The 14,613-nt window shown below is 44.3% G+C and overlaps 5 protein-coding genes and 1 non-coding gene across 6 annotated transcripts; 2 read left to right on the top strand and 4 right to left on the bottom strand.

Moving 5' to 3' along the window:
- Nucleotides 1–139: 139 nt before the first annotated feature.
- PUMCH_004732 (uncharacterized protein) lies at nucleotides 140–3,184 on the top strand (the record flags this gene model as incomplete). The annotated part of the gene is made up of 1 exon (XM_063023655.1): nucleotides 140–3,184. The coding sequence occupies one exon, from the start codon at nucleotides 140–142 to the stop codon at nucleotides 3,182–3,184; it is 3,045 nt and encodes a 1,014-aa protein (XP_062879725.1).
- Nucleotides 3,185–3,239: 55 nt separating this feature from the next.
- On the bottom strand, nucleotides 3,240–4,379 carry PUMCH_004733 (uncharacterized protein; the record flags this gene model as incomplete). Its single annotated transcript, XM_063023656.1, has 1 exon — nucleotides 3,240–4,379. One exon carries the CDS (start codon nucleotides 4,377–4,379, stop codon nucleotides 3,240–3,242), a length of 1,140 nt encoding a protein of 379 aa, XP_062879726.1.
- Nucleotides 4,380–5,745: 1,366 nt separating this feature from the next.
- PUMCH_004734 (uncharacterized protein) lies at nucleotides 5,746–6,834 on the bottom strand (the record flags this gene model as incomplete). The annotated part of the gene is made up of 1 exon (XM_063023657.1): nucleotides 5,746–6,834. One exon carries the CDS (start codon nucleotides 6,832–6,834, stop codon nucleotides 5,746–5,748), a length of 1,089 nt encoding a protein of 362 aa, XP_062879727.1.
- Nucleotides 6,835–7,811: 977 nt separating this feature from the next.
- Nucleotides 7,812–7,883, top strand: PUMCH_004735. Its single transcript has one exon. It is a non-coding gene; the product is annotated as a tRNA-Gln (tRNA).
- A 923-nt stretch (nucleotides 7,884–8,806) lies between these two features.
- PUMCH_004736 (uncharacterized protein) lies at nucleotides 8,807–10,312 on the bottom strand (the record flags this gene model as incomplete). Its single annotated transcript, XM_063023658.1, has 1 exon — nucleotides 8,807–10,312. One exon carries the CDS (start codon nucleotides 10,310–10,312, stop codon nucleotides 8,807–8,809), a length of 1,506 nt encoding a protein of 501 aa, XP_062879728.1.
- A 936-nt stretch (nucleotides 10,313–11,248) lies between these two features.
- Nucleotides 11,249–13,852, bottom strand: PUMCH_004737 (uncharacterized protein; the record flags this gene model as incomplete). The annotated part of the gene is made up of 1 exon (XM_063023659.1): nucleotides 11,249–13,852. One exon carries the CDS (start codon nucleotides 13,850–13,852, stop codon nucleotides 11,249–11,251), a length of 2,604 nt encoding a protein of 867 aa, XP_062879729.1.
- Between the last annotated feature and the right edge of the window lie 761 nt (nucleotides 13,853–14,613).

Consider the following 14,613-nt stretch of genomic DNA (forward strand, 5'->3'; position numbering starts at 1 on the left):
AAAACGCAAGTTTCACCAAATGCGAAAATCTTAATTTTTTTTGTTTCTTTGACTTTCACAAACGCACCCAGAGTTCCATCTCGACATATCTACCCATCCCCATACTTTCTTCTTTCTACTTCACCACCTAGCCTATGTCATGGCCAATGCACCGGACCGGCGACAGCAGCTTCGTGATTTGAACTTGAGAGCGACCGCGGGCGAGTCTGTTTTCCCTGTTCTGCCGAAAACAGACTCCTCGCTCAAGAAGAACACCGGTTTTGTTAAACGCATCAGAACCATCAACTCCGAAAACGCAGCCAATGTGCTTTCAGATGTGCGCACTCTATCGCTTGAAAAGTACTTGAGTGAAATAGCGGTGGCTTATTGTGAGGCCCTTCTTTCTGTCGCTCGGAATGACGATATCTTACCGTTTTTGGAGGTAGGACTGGCATTGCACCAACGGTTCGGCCCTGCGTTTGTGGCACCTGTTCTATCGAGCTTGGTGAATTTTTTGGGAGCTAAGGGTTCCGCTGAACCTCTCCCGCGTCATAAATTCGTGCTCAAATTCGTTTTTAGCATGCATCTTGTAGGTCTCTGCACGACACTAGGTGACTGTTCTGTTGAGGAATTGAGTGACAGTGCGGCCAAACTCTGTAAGAACCATGGTCAAAGTCCGATCATATTGCCGCTTTTGAAGTCCATGATGGCATTCGAGCTCCGGCGCGGCCATACGTTGTCGGTAGTGGCATCCTTTGTACGGTACTTCAAGGATGTATTGGTGAGCCCATCGCAGGCTTTGCTACCAGAAAATGTCCACGCGCAATTGTTGCAACTTCTTACCCAGTACACGGCAGAGATTGTCAAGGTGCTTGTGCAACTACGCAAGGATACTGCACTGCGCAAGGAACGTCTTCGAAAGGCCTCAATTAGAACAGGCAAGTTGCTCGAAGACTTGCAGCAAGACGTTGACGATGCCGTGGAACTCGAAGCCGTTTTCGACTCGTGTGCCACTGTTCTTTGTGAGGTAGCCGATGTGGTGTATCCCGAAAACAAAGAAACGGGTGATCTCCACGAGGATCAAGCGTCGGCATCTGAGGAAAATGTACTGTCAGTGAAGCAAGAATGGTGGGACGATGCTGCCGACCGCGACTTTCATCAAGTGATTCCTTCAGGCGAGGAAGTGGCTGCCGCAGTAGACCCTAAGTCCATCGCAAATCTACGCCTCAATCGGTTGACAGAGGGTGAGTGTGTTGTCAAGTTTTTGACCCTTTTGGAAAATGCTGTATCCGAGCAAGACATCCTTGTTTGTTCTGTACTTGTGCAGAAATATGTTCCCTACAACAAGGCGACTCGCAATAAGCTCCTTAAGTTCTTTTCCTTCGAGTCCAAGAAAATGGACAACGTCAATATTTATGCCCGGTTCCTAAAAATCAATGAGACTTTCCTTGCAGAAGTCATTGAATGCTTGACCTCTGCTCTCGATCAGGGCTTCCGCTCTCAAATCCATCATGGCAGAATCAATTTCCGAACTATCAGTTTCTTTGTCGAACTTGTCAAGTTTAAACTTATTCCAAAGCATGTTGTCTTCCACAAAATCCGCAGATTGACACTCGACCTCGCTGGAACCAATAATGCTACCATTCTTCTGATCTTCTATCAAGACTGCGGCAAGTTTTTGTTGTTTGAGCCAGAATACCTGGAAACCACAAAAGATATGCTTGATCTTTTACAACTGCGTTCCAAGAGTGCAAGTCTCTCTCCCGATGAAAAGCATGTGATCAGGAATATGTTTTCTATTGTCGACTCTTATGTCAATCCTAAGAACAAAGAGCCTGTCAAAGAGATTGTTGCTACTCCGATCCAAGACTTCATATCTCAAATCATTAAGATTCTCGCAACTCCCCAGTACTACCATCATGCCAAAAATTTATACCAGCAAATCGATTTCATTAACGATGTCGAGGCTCAGGAGGCGTTGTTCAATGTCTTTCAGAAGCCTGAAGCCCTCAACTTGGATAATTACGAGCTTCTTGCAAGATTGTTGTGTAGCAGTGGCAAGAAACGGAAATTCTTAGTTGCTCGCGTTGTTAGTGCTTTGATAGAACAGGTATACCGCGGTTTGGAAAGCTGCGACTACAGAAACAATTCCGCACGGACTTCTCAGGTGAAGCTTCTTGCGTCCTTCTACAACGAGAAAGTGATTGACTTCAGGATCATTGTTGATCTATTATTCCGTATAGTTTGCTTTGGACACCCTAATAATCTTCCAGTGCCCAATTCAACTTGCGAGGTAGATAAATCTACTGACTATTTCAGAATATCGATGTGCTGCTCTATACTAAAGAGATTGAATTTTGGATTTGTGAAGAATTCTCAGCACTTCAGCGGCTCAGTCAAAAGTCTTGAAGGTTTCTTGATGTTCCTACAATATTATTCTTTTTGCAAGATGCAGCCATTACCAAGAGATGTCAAAATGCTGCTTGATGACGTATACACAAAGTTCGAAGAAACGAGTTTCAATGACCTTGACCTAGCAAATAACTTCCTGGATGCTGCTACGCTATTGCAAGCGTTCACACAAAGGTGTAGTGAAAGCACTTCATCCAGAGCCAAAGCTTCCGAAGCAGAGAGCGCCAATCCGCAAATAGATCAATCCGAATTAGCTTCGAGTGATCTGGAGTCTGAAATTTCGGAGGCAGAGAGCGAGGACTCTACAGATGAAGATTCTGACGAAGAGACTGTGAACATGGATGATCTGGTTGTGGACTCTCATTCTGAGAGCGACGATGGCGACTCAGAAGACTCAGAAAGTGACAGTGACCAATACGAATCCGAAATGGACGAAGAAGATGAGGAGCAGCAGAGAATGAAGCAGAGAATGGAGGCTCTAAAAGTGGCCGAGGAGACAAAGTTGATCTCCGCTATGGATAAAAGTATTCAAGAACTACGCCAAGATGCATCTGGTTCGACCAAGCCAACCAGGTCATTGCGGATGCCAGCTCCCTCGAGTTTTGCTACCAGAAATGGAAATAGTAGTCCTACTCCATTAGGAATGAAACTCAACTTCTTGAGCAAATCGAACAAGTTGAGAGAGGTCAACATGCCATCTAACAAGCAATTAGAAGAGCGTATTCTCAAAGAGCAGCAAGAGAGAAGGGCAAACCAGGAGAAAATCTTAAGCTTGGTGGACCAAATGAATTGAAAAAGTTTGTATTGATATTGAAATATAATGCTAATGAATGATGTATGTATTGTTCTCAGAGGACTTTTACCATAACGACGGTGATATCATCTTCTTTACCACCCATGTATCTCTGGCCAGTGATTCTAGAGAGCTCCTGAGCAAACGCACTTGGGAAGTTCGCATCCTTAGACACTTTCACCACTTCTTTGACGAATTGGGAGGAGACAGCAGACAAGCTCTTTTTGCCGTTGGAGAGCTGATCTTTGAGGAAAAGCTCGATATCTTGCGGTACGACGTTATCAGTCACACCATCAGTGGCAAAAATGATAACGTCGTCCTTTTTTAGATCCCAAACGTATTCATCACACATGTCAGGCTTATCAATGATGTAGCGTTTGCCCTGCAATTCGGCCTGGCGTAATATGTGGGCAGGAATCTTAGCTAATTGATAGGGAGTGTTGAAGTTGTGAGTCTGGAACTGGGTTTCTTTGACAAGCTTGTAATCGCGGAACAAACCACACCACGAGTCACCGAGATTGGCAACCTTGAGCTGTTTCTCTGGTGTAAGAATGCCCAAGCATGCAGTGGTGCCACCGATCTCCACTTTAGGGGAGGCAGTCACATCGGCAAAAGCCGCCTGCAAGAGTTGTTTGGGGGTGTCGGACGCCTTCGCACTACTTTGCTCGAAACGACTCTTGATCTGGTGGCACAATTCCCGCAGAATTGCCAGTGAATCGTACCCAGCCTCGGACCAGCCGCCTACACCATCAGCTACACCTACAGCCATGTATCCGTGCAGATCCTGCGCAGACACAAACAAATTGTCTTCGCCCAGAGGCAGTAGTTCAGCCGGCGACTTTTTCGACTTTTTCTTGAAAACATTCGTCTCCGTTCTGTTTTTGGGCTGGAACGCTACGGCCACATTATACAAGATAAGCTTTTCAAACGACGCCTGGTCGTAGTTGTATGCGGTCAGCGATGCTGCAGATGTTCCGGGCAACACCGGGTCAGCATCGGAAGGCGACGACCAGCCCAGCTCGGCTTTAGAGTCCGCGGTTTGTTTCTGCGCTCTAGACGAAAAAATAAAGCTCCGGGTTCCCGAGACGGCAGCCATGGTCGGGTAACCATACCGAGCCAAGACGACTCTTTTCGTTATGATCGACACAAACATGGCAATGAGAAAGAGCGCGATGTAGAAGCGGCGGTGGGCCATGATAGAATTTAGGTTGGTGAGATGTGGAGCTGTCGGTGTGCAGGGGAGAGCCGATCTGGGGAAAAAAGGGCAGGCGAGAATTAGCTAGAGAGAGAATTTTGGGAGTTTTTTTTGAATTTATAAAAGTCAAAGTTTTTACTTTTTCGATGATATTCTTTTTCTATCGGTCCATCGTTGGTTTAGTGTTGGTTGATGTCTGGCTCGAGTGAGGTGTGGTACTCAAATATTCTGTTTAAGTGAAAGTGAACACATCTGTATGAGTCTTTGGTCTCAAAAGGAGGGTGCAATTCTGAGATGAGTTATCGAGTTCGGTATCTTCCCTTTCCTTAACTTCTATTGGTTTGGCGCCCGCGAGCTCCTCTGGTATTTGGGTCAGATCTTGTGAATAATTGTGAACAAATAAGCTTCTTACATTAGGTTTAGATTGAAAATGCTTTCTTATTGTTCCCGAAAATTATATGAAGCGTCAGTTGTTTTGAGAGTGTTTTACGGAATCGGTATTGAACAAGACTAATTATTTCTCCATTCAGTATTTTATTCAAAATTTGAAAAAGACATTCCAAAACTATTTTTCAATCGCCTAATTCCATGATTGTTTATAAAGAAGTTTCAACGCAAATTATTACCGAGTGCATTTAGACTCCAACGAGTCTTCAAATTGATTCGGACTTCTTCCAACACGAATATTGCAAAGTTTCATTTTGAAGAACTCAGCGTATTCGACTATTTCCGTAGTGATCACTACTATGGTCCATGAGTCCAGTAGTATGTACATTGTTGTGCGCTTAGATACACATTTCTGTGTTGGTCTGGTTGATAATGGCATGTGAACTTGAAAAAGTAGCATCTCTTTTATAGACTTCCATCATCAAAAAAAAATTCATTGCTGCCGTTTCGAATGACTTTGTCTGGTCTCCGATTGCCATAAGAGTATTTTGACAACTCAAGGAGTTCAAAGTCGCAACAATAGCTGATAAATCGACCATTGAGCAAGCAATCTGAAATCAATTGCAACTATTCTAAGAGAAGCACAGAATTGTGTCCAATTATTCAAAAATAAAGGTTACTCTTGCTATATTCCGCAGCATGTAATCTTTCACACACTATTCAATTCTGGTTGTCTACGCAAACAAAAACGAAGCAAAAAGTATAATGTCATTATAATCAGTAAATTCCGTATAAAACTTTTGTTTTCTCGTCACCTGTTTGCTACCAGTCATCGAAGCAAGGCAGCTCAAGATTTTAGGTAAGTATTGCAAATGAGAATGTTCAGAAGGTCGATTTGCCATAATTGTCAATTCACCGATTTGAAGCAATTTCCCAAGATACGTTTAGATGAACGCATAACTCAAATTGTACATGCCTTCTAAACCTCATGAACTGACCAATGTTTCAGTATGGACTCACCACTTTCCAGTCGCGAGACATCATTGCTGAATAGCTTGGACGCCCGATTGAAGAACTTTGGAACTTTTTCAGAAAAGAATCCAGAGCATTTTGGTTCGGATCCAGAATGTTTTTGTATTTCCTCAAAGTGAGCATTGCGCAAACCTATGCGTACATCAATGAGCTGATCATCAAGACGAAAACGATGTGAATGAACACTATATTTGTTCGCAGTTTTTTCATTCGTTATCAGTTCTTGGCAGTTTTGAACCGAGCTGCTTCCCTTCATGGACAGATCGTTGCCGGAGGAACACCTCAAATCTGGATACCCTTGGCGCTGAAGCCATGAACCACTATCGGGAAGCCGCTGCAAATTGGGCATTTGGCTGACATCGATTCCTTGCAGTTCTTTAAGATCGTACATGTAGGCTCGTTTTCTGTCATCGTCGCTTATTTTGAACCTAAAAGGGTTCTTGTCCTCAAACACTGCATCATGATTGACTTCATATCCTCCCCAGACAATGTCGTTTTCTGGACAAGAAGATTTGGGGCGATTAAGGATACTTCTTCTTAGATTTTCTTCTACATCTGCGGAAGATTCGTACTGTATAGTTTCGAAACACAATGACACATTGTGGTCCATTGGAGCCAATCTCCATTCCTCTTTCTCTCCGCCACCTTCTATCACTTGATCATCTTTGGGAGGGAGAGGGCGAGGAGCACGACTTGGAAGCTCGGGAGGTACTCGTGAAATTGCTTGCGGATGCGTTCCGTTATCTTTTGTAGAGCTGGAATTGCTGGATTCGGCTTCTTCGATGTGAGCTACCATACCAAGGTTCACAGGGGTGCTAACTAGCACAGTGTTGGTGAAAGAAAGCGCGCTAGATCCATCTTCGACCAAAAACGGAATATTTTCTTGATCAAGTGTTGTGTCGCTAACTCTATTGGCGATTGTAGCGCTTGACGGCTGTAGAACAGTGTCTATGTCTATGGAAAGATCCGAATCTGAATCGTTAATAACGTTTAGAAATGCATTCGTATTATTCCGTCGACCGTTTCGCAAATTCATGATATATTATTTGGAAGTGGGTGAACACCACATGAGGTCTTTATACTAAGTTTGAGAGCCTAGTTTATGCCGTAATCAAATCTACGAATGCACGTTAATCGCTGAATATAGAGAAAAGAATGGGCAGACCTAACATTATTGAATATGTAAGACATCTGGCGCCTCTGATTATCACGCCAGTAGCATTGTTGCGATGTTCACAGTTTGCAAGGGCATACAATAGTAAGTAATCCAGTGCATGGGATAAAAACTTAATCGAACAGATAATTGTCTCTGTAGAAGATGTAGCACTTAAATCGTTCTTTCTCTATCGGCTGGGCTCAAAAAATTATCTTTTTGCCTTTGGCGGCGATTGCGGTTGAGTATCCGTACTAACTCCCTGCAAATGTCGACAATGGTCTCTTTTTGAATAGCTCCAGATCGTTGAATTACTTTTTTGTGATCAATGATTTCTTGTTCTGTTTGTAAAATATTTGCGTGCCGTTGCATTGTCTGTTCTGTGGTTTCAAAGAACCATTCGGGAAGATCCTCCCCTGGATTTCCATGCACGCTCCGTGTACTTGACTCTGCGTAGGACATTTGATCAAAATATGGATTCTGGAATTTTTTGGGACTCCTGAGTCTCTTCATTATCCTTGGACCAATGTGTTGCAACATCTCGTGGTTGTTTCGGACTAAACAGGAATGATACATGAATAGGGACAAGTACAAATACAAAATGTTAACCCCAAAAAAGCATTTGATCCCATCCAATAGTATTCCCATAGTGAATATTGGATAGCTTTCCATTTTTTTATTATTGTGAATTCTAAATGGTGACAAGATCTAAATGATGTTTAGAGGACTCACGTATCTACTTGCTCAAAGGTTCAAAGTAAAAGTTAACAGCTGGAGATTGATATATGAGCCTCGCTTTAATCGCTCAGGACTACATTAGCTTTGTTATATCAATTTTACAAAATCAATTCTCAACAGCTGGTTGCGTAGTGTAGTGGTTATCACTTTCGGTTCTGATCCGAACAACCCCGGTTCGAATCCGGGCGTGACCTTGTTTTTTTATCTTTTTTTTGGCATAACTCTACACTTAAACTCCTTTTTGAGAATATTTTGCATTTATGCAAAGTTAGATTAGCTTTTCTCTACCCGTTTCTAACAATTCATCGTCTCTTCTAAATCCATCGCACCTCTGCCCTAGTCTTAATCCGGGTAACCTCAACCGCTAACTGCAGTACCGAGAATTCTTTCTCACTATATAAGCACGGCATCGTCCCTCACTTAGCTCCACATACTAATTATCTATCTATTCATCGAGTGCACTTACATTCACAGGCTTACAGCCGTCAGCTCAGCAGAGGTTGGCATGAGCTGAATATGATGAAGTTAAGTCTCTTCTTTCCCAGTCTGATTCGACTATGACGACAGGGTTGAAAACCGTCTCCAGTGCATTTCCGTTGCTTTCGCGAGCAGCCGTATTGGGGGCTTATACTTGCCAGTATTTTGCAGTTCTGATTCACATTACCAAATTTTACTTAGTTGATTTCTGTAAGCATGTGAAGTGGAGCGCATTCGATGATGCAGCACGAAATAGTAGCAGTTCTAGATGATGAAATATCCCATAACATTCGCAGTTTCCTCGGTAGCATACGTTAGAACCCATCTTAGTATGCCGGTGACCGCTATATGACCTTCCATGGATGTCTGATTAGAACTTCTTCTGTGGAGTGCTGTTGTAGAGATGTAAATTTCTTAGGATGTCGCTGTGTTCGAATATTGATCCGATATACGCGTATTTTATTCTAAAATCAGATGTTAATCCGGTAACTCTGGAATTAGCAACCATTAGTGACTATCTATCACAGCTGGTGCGTTTGAAAACTACAGGCTTGACAATTCCTCAAACTTATGTTATATATTTTGTTCCTGCATACAAACTGGCTGCAAAAATGATTAGTGGCATCAAATGTCCAGCCCTCTAAATCTTACCCTTAACGGAGGGCGTAGTCAAAGGCCATTGGTAGGCTCCCTCATGGTCAAAAACGTAGCCGTTCTTAATCAAAAACTTCTTTAAACTCTTAGGACTCTTGGAACCATATGGATAGATCTCAAGCTCAGGACGGTCTTCACCCTCAATGTATTGCAACAAAGGTGTGAACAATTGCCACGATACATCCAACTCATCGTCTCTGACGAAGTTGGCGTGGTTGCCCAAGAAACAGTCTCTGATCAAGGCTTCGTAGGCCTCAGGAATCCAGAAGTCCTTAGAGTAACGGGAGGAGTAGGTCAAGTCCAACTCGGTCAACGAGGTCTCGGTGGAGATACCTGGGATCTTCGAGTTGATCTTCATGTAGACAGCCTCGTTGGGCTGGATGCGGATGACCAACTCATTTCTTTGGATCTCCTTGAAAATACCCTTGGCAACTTGCTTGAATTGGATTCTGATCTCAACCTTCGACTCGTCAAGAGCCTTACCAGCTCTCAAAACGAAAGGAACACCGTCCCAACGCTCGTTGTTGATGTTGATACCCATGGCGGCATAGGTCACACACTTGGAGTCCTTCTTGACGGTGTCGTCGTCCAAGTAGCCAGGCTTGGTGCCGTCCTCAGATTTGCCATACTGACCAATCAAGATGTTGTCGTTGTCAATGCTGAAAGCTTTAAGAGCTTTGACCTTCTCATCACGCACAGCCTCGGGGTCGAAGGAGACAGGTCTGTCCATGGTCAAGAGAGTCAAGACCTGCAACAAGTGGTTCTGCATGACGTCTCTAACAATGCCGATATCGTCGAAGTATCCACCTCTTCCCTCGGTTCCGAAAGCCTCCTTGAAGGAGATCTGCACGGAGGAAATGTGTCTGTTGTTCCAGACACCAGACAACATGGCGTTTCCGAATCTCAACACGAACAAGTTCTTGACCATTTCCTTACCCAAATAGTGGTCGATTCTGTACAATTCTTCCTCGGAAAAGAGAGGAGCCAAGTCCTTCTGCAACTGTCTCGACGACTCCAAGTCGTGGCCGAAAGGCTTCTCCACAATAAGGCGCAAACGGGCGCCCTCTGGGTAACAGTGCTCCTTGATGTTCTTACCAGCAGTGGTGAAGACCGAAGGCGGCAATGCCAAGTAGAACAATCTCTCGGATTGCTGCACCTTGTTCTCTTGGTCGTACTTGGAGATTGCCTCCTCCAACTTGTGGTATCCATCAGGCTTGTCGTATGGGCCAGAGATGTACGAGATCAACTGCAAGAAGCCATCGGCCTTCAGTTTGGCAGCGTCATCCTTGAACTTCAAAAACGACTTGATACGCTCCCGCAACTCTTCGTTGGACAACTCCGAACGAGCATAGCCAATGATGTTGACGTTCTTGGGAAGTAAGCCTTGGTTGTACAAACCAAAGAGCGCAGGGAACGTTTTCTTCTTTGCGAGGTCGCCGCTGGCGCCGAAAACAACAATGGACACGTGGTCGCCGAAGGCGTCGGAGGACATTTGGAGATGTGTTTTTGGGGGTGCAATTGGAGGACCCGACGGATGGGAAGAAGCAATAGTAGGCGAAAAATTTTGGGCCGAGTCGCACCGATAAGGGCGGTTGCGGGGCGGAAAATGAGGACGGATAGCGTGGGAATAGGCCGCAAAATGTAAGGGGAAAAAAAGAATTAGTCAATTTTTATTAATTCCTATTTCTACTCTTTATTTTTTCTGTGAGAATTGCTCAATTGTTCATCCAATTGGTGGGGGACTGAGTACCTAGATTCTCTGTTCGAGCAGTGCTGCGTAATCATATTGATCTGACTAACTGGCTTACAATATGACACAAGGCTCGAAAGTGGATGAGGTACGTATTGGAATTGGCGGGAAATAGACTGTTTCAAAATTTCCTTTTTTGTCTTTTCCAATTCTGAAATTGGCGTCTCTAAAAAAATTACATTCTGCCACTTTTCTACATGCTACTGTCTGTTGGCACTAGAGCTGTCACTGGGAGCACTTATCGCCTAGCGAGAAAAGTCTCCGGAACAAAGGATTCATGCTCGGCGTTAAGGAGCAGCATGATTTTGCCAATGACCAGAATTTGTGCAGTTTCGTGCATTTTTTTTTAATTGCAAATTATTCGACCTCCATTTTTGGGGATTTGCTCTTCGGACTATCCTCGTGCGTTGATTCTGTGAGTCCACGTGCAATTGACAATCCCGCTTGAAGACGCACATGAAATTGGGAAACACAAAAGTTGGGGCTGAAAATGGATGCGGGTTCGGTTCCAGAAATTCTCATGTCGTAGTGATTTCCGCAAGCGGTTTTGTTCTAAATTTTTTTTTTTTTTTGCTACGGAATAGATTGTGTTTCTCCGAATACGACATATCCTCACTAAGTAATTACTATACAAAACATCCGATGATAAGGTCCCTGAGACTCTATAAAAATAGTTCATTATTTCGCGTTCCCTTGCTTCCCATCCGTAGACGCATCTATATTTGCATCTCCCTTCTTGTCTACAAGACCAGCGTCACTGTCCGTTGCAGCCGTAGTAGTACCCTCGCCATGTTCCTTGTCAAAATCTTCGTCTCCAACTTGAAACATGTCGTCATCGTAGTCGCCGGCTCCGGTAATGTCAGCTTCTGTGAAAAGTCTCTCTTGCTCTAGGTCTTCTTGAGAAGGTGTAAGTTCAAAGGTTTCGTTGTCGTCCTCGCTGTCCGTGTAGTCTTCGCCTGGGATGACGTCAAACTCGTAGTCACCTCTTCTTCTACGGGAGCTGCTTTGATTCCGTGGCCATTTGATGTAGCAAATGACACATACAAAAACAATCACCGCGAATCCCAAGACGCTCTGGCCTAGGGTGAGGAAGCTGCTCTTGCTTTCGCCCGAGTGTTGCTCTCCGCTCGGGTTAGTCGCGGTGGCAGAAGCAGTGGCAGAAGTGGCGCTACTTGGAGTTGTTGCACTTTCAGATGTTGTTGTAATAGCTTCACTTGAGGTTGCGGTGGAGGTTGGCTCCTGACTTGATGTGGAGTCGACAGGACTTGAGGTAGTGCTTTCCTCGACAGTGCTCAGACTTGGCTCCTGAGGTTCGTCGGGCTTCAGATGCTTGTTTTCAAGACGCTCTTTCTTGACGAGAGCATAATCCTTGTCAAGATCATAGATTTCCGCCTTGTCTGCATCGACACTTTCTCCATAGAACTTGAGTTGCCAGTCCTTGAAATGAATCTCGTTATTGGTGCCGCCAAAAACCTCAATCTTCCATTCACCAACACCTTTCTCACCGAAATGAGCTACAGACATAAACGTCCAATCGATGAGCCCGCTCTCAGCACTATCCATGTCCCTGAACCAGGCCAATTTACTCACAATACCAGTAGGAGAGATAAGCTTGACATCAATCTTTCCACGATAGTTGGAGCCGATATTGACCTTCACTGTGACATGCTCCAAGGTCTCCAAATTCATCACCTCTAAGTCCTCCTCCGTGACGTTCCAGGTGGATGTAATCGTTTCAGAATTAGCGTCTGCGGCTCCTTGTGCACGCTTATCTACTGAAACAACATCTCCATAGTACCATGCTTGAGGCTTCTTATTGGTCCAATTCTTTGCTTGCTCAACAAGCTTCTCTGCGTCGATCTTACCAAAGCCATACTTATGCGAGTATTTATGTCCAAGTGCAATGTCCTGGTACTCACCATCATCCTCATTAACTGGAACAGCAGAAATCGCAGTGACGTATTGCATATCTCTCCATGTAAGCTCTGGATTAACTTGTAATGCCAATGCAAAAAGGCCCGCAGCTAAAGGAGCTGCTGCGGATGTGCCACCATGAATTGTGGTACATTTTTTATGAATATCAGTTGTGTGAATGTGTTCTCCTGAGCCCGAACTGTAAGTTACCACCATAACCGCAGAACAAGTTTCGGCGTAACTTGGGTGGGAGCCATGGTAATCAATAGCACCGATAGTAATAGAGTAAATAGAATTGGTGTAACCATCGAAGTTACATTGGTCACCGACTCGGCCACCATTTCCGCTGGCAAAGACATAGAGGGCGCCTTTGCCCTTTCTGCCATCCTGGACACCCTTGATAATAGCCTTCTGCACGATTGCCTCTGGGGCTGCAACAGTCCGACCATTATCTGTGGGGCCCCAGGAGCAAGAATATATATCGTTGTGGTCCAAACCGTAAATCATAGCGGCAGCCTCTTCCTCAGAAGTGATTTTGCCCGAAAGAATTCTGATGCCCGCCACTTTACTCTCATAGGCAACGCCCACACCGCAGACATCATTTTTCACACCAGCGACTTCTCCAGCACACCGGGTGCCGTGATAATCGTCGAAAAGACGTGGTTTGGGGAGGGGGTTGTTATCGTTGAAGTCCCACAGGCCGTCCTTACTGAAATTGTCAGCCAAATCTTTGGTTTCATAGTCGAGGCCATCATCTACAATGGCGACCGTGACGCCCTTGCCGCGAACCCCATCATACCATACGTTCTTGACGTTGACATCATTTCCAGGTGACAAAGTGTTCACCAAATGCCACTGCTCAAAGAAGATCGGATCTTGGATATCCAACTTATCGCTAACCTCCTTGGCTGGAAGCTGGGAAGAGTCGACGGCCTCGAGGCGCTTTCTTTTACATTGAGCATCGTCTCTTTCTATGGTCACAGGAAGACGCTTTTCGAGTATCTTTGGCTCGAGCATATGGATCAGTCGCATGCTAGGAAATGCTACCAACGCATCGTGGTGCAGCTCAAACCCCGCCGAGCGCTTTAGAAGATTATAGTCGTTGGATCTATAGTTGCCCATAAAGTCCATGTAGGCATGCTCCTTGGGGACAGAAAACACATAATGGTCGTCTAAGCCCCGCACCGGATGCTCATACGTGAAAGTCTCGTTGAATTGGTCAATGAACAGACCCAAAGAATCACCCGACGGAGTCTTTTGTCCGTCTAGTTCCACGATGAAGTATTGTCTTGCGTCATAGTCTCTATTGGGAATCTTAAATGCGGCAGCCAATGCCAACACGAAAGGTGCAAAACCTAGGGGAAACATTGGGGGTATTTATATTTTTTGGGGAAGCCGGAAGAAACCGGAAGAGTTGTGATCCCAAGACGGCTTGGTTTCTGTGGGTTTGTGGTGTCCTAACCTGGATAATAGCTGTAAGTAAAGCGTGGTATTTAGTAGACGTGGAGATGGTAGGATTGGAGGATTGAGGATGGTACAGAAATGGAAAAGATCAAGATCGAGTAAAAGTTTTAATATTTTTGCGTATTTTGAATTTGCTTTTGGATTACATATATTGCTTTTTTTTTCTTGTTCGGTAATTGTAGTTCTTGGGCGTTTGAACGTGTTTAAAGGATTGTGCGTGAATAGTAGAAGGTTCAGTTTAGGAAGGGGTATGAGTAAATAGATCTTTTTTTTCGCTTGATTGTGAGAAAACCTAAAGAGGGAAAATTGTTGGGGGGACTATTTCTTCGTTTGTCAGGATCTATATTGATTCATTATAGTAATGAGAACATGATAACGTAAGACTGAAAGAAGGAAGAGCTGGGAATAGCGAGTTTGTTTAAGAAGACAAGTTCAACACAAAAATTTACAATCTTGTGATAGAAAGATTTTGCTTCTCTGCTCAAGACTCAATCTGTCTCTACTGAGCTATTCTTCTTTCAAAACTTAGACCTTCCCGCTTTTAGTAGTTGATCAATAATGAGGCAAACATCATTACATATACTCACTTGAAGTTTTGCGAAGCATTCGAAAGACTTTCATTAAGTGAAAGATGATTCAATCACAAATGAGGAGCATATTGATCT

This window comes from Australozyma saopauloensis, chromosome 6 (genome assembly GCF_035610405.1).
Source record: "Australozyma saopauloensis chromosome 6, complete sequence".
In the NCBI taxonomy this organism is placed as follows: Eukaryota; Fungi; Ascomycota; class Pichiomycetes; order Serinales; family Metschnikowiaceae; genus Australozyma; species Australozyma saopauloensis.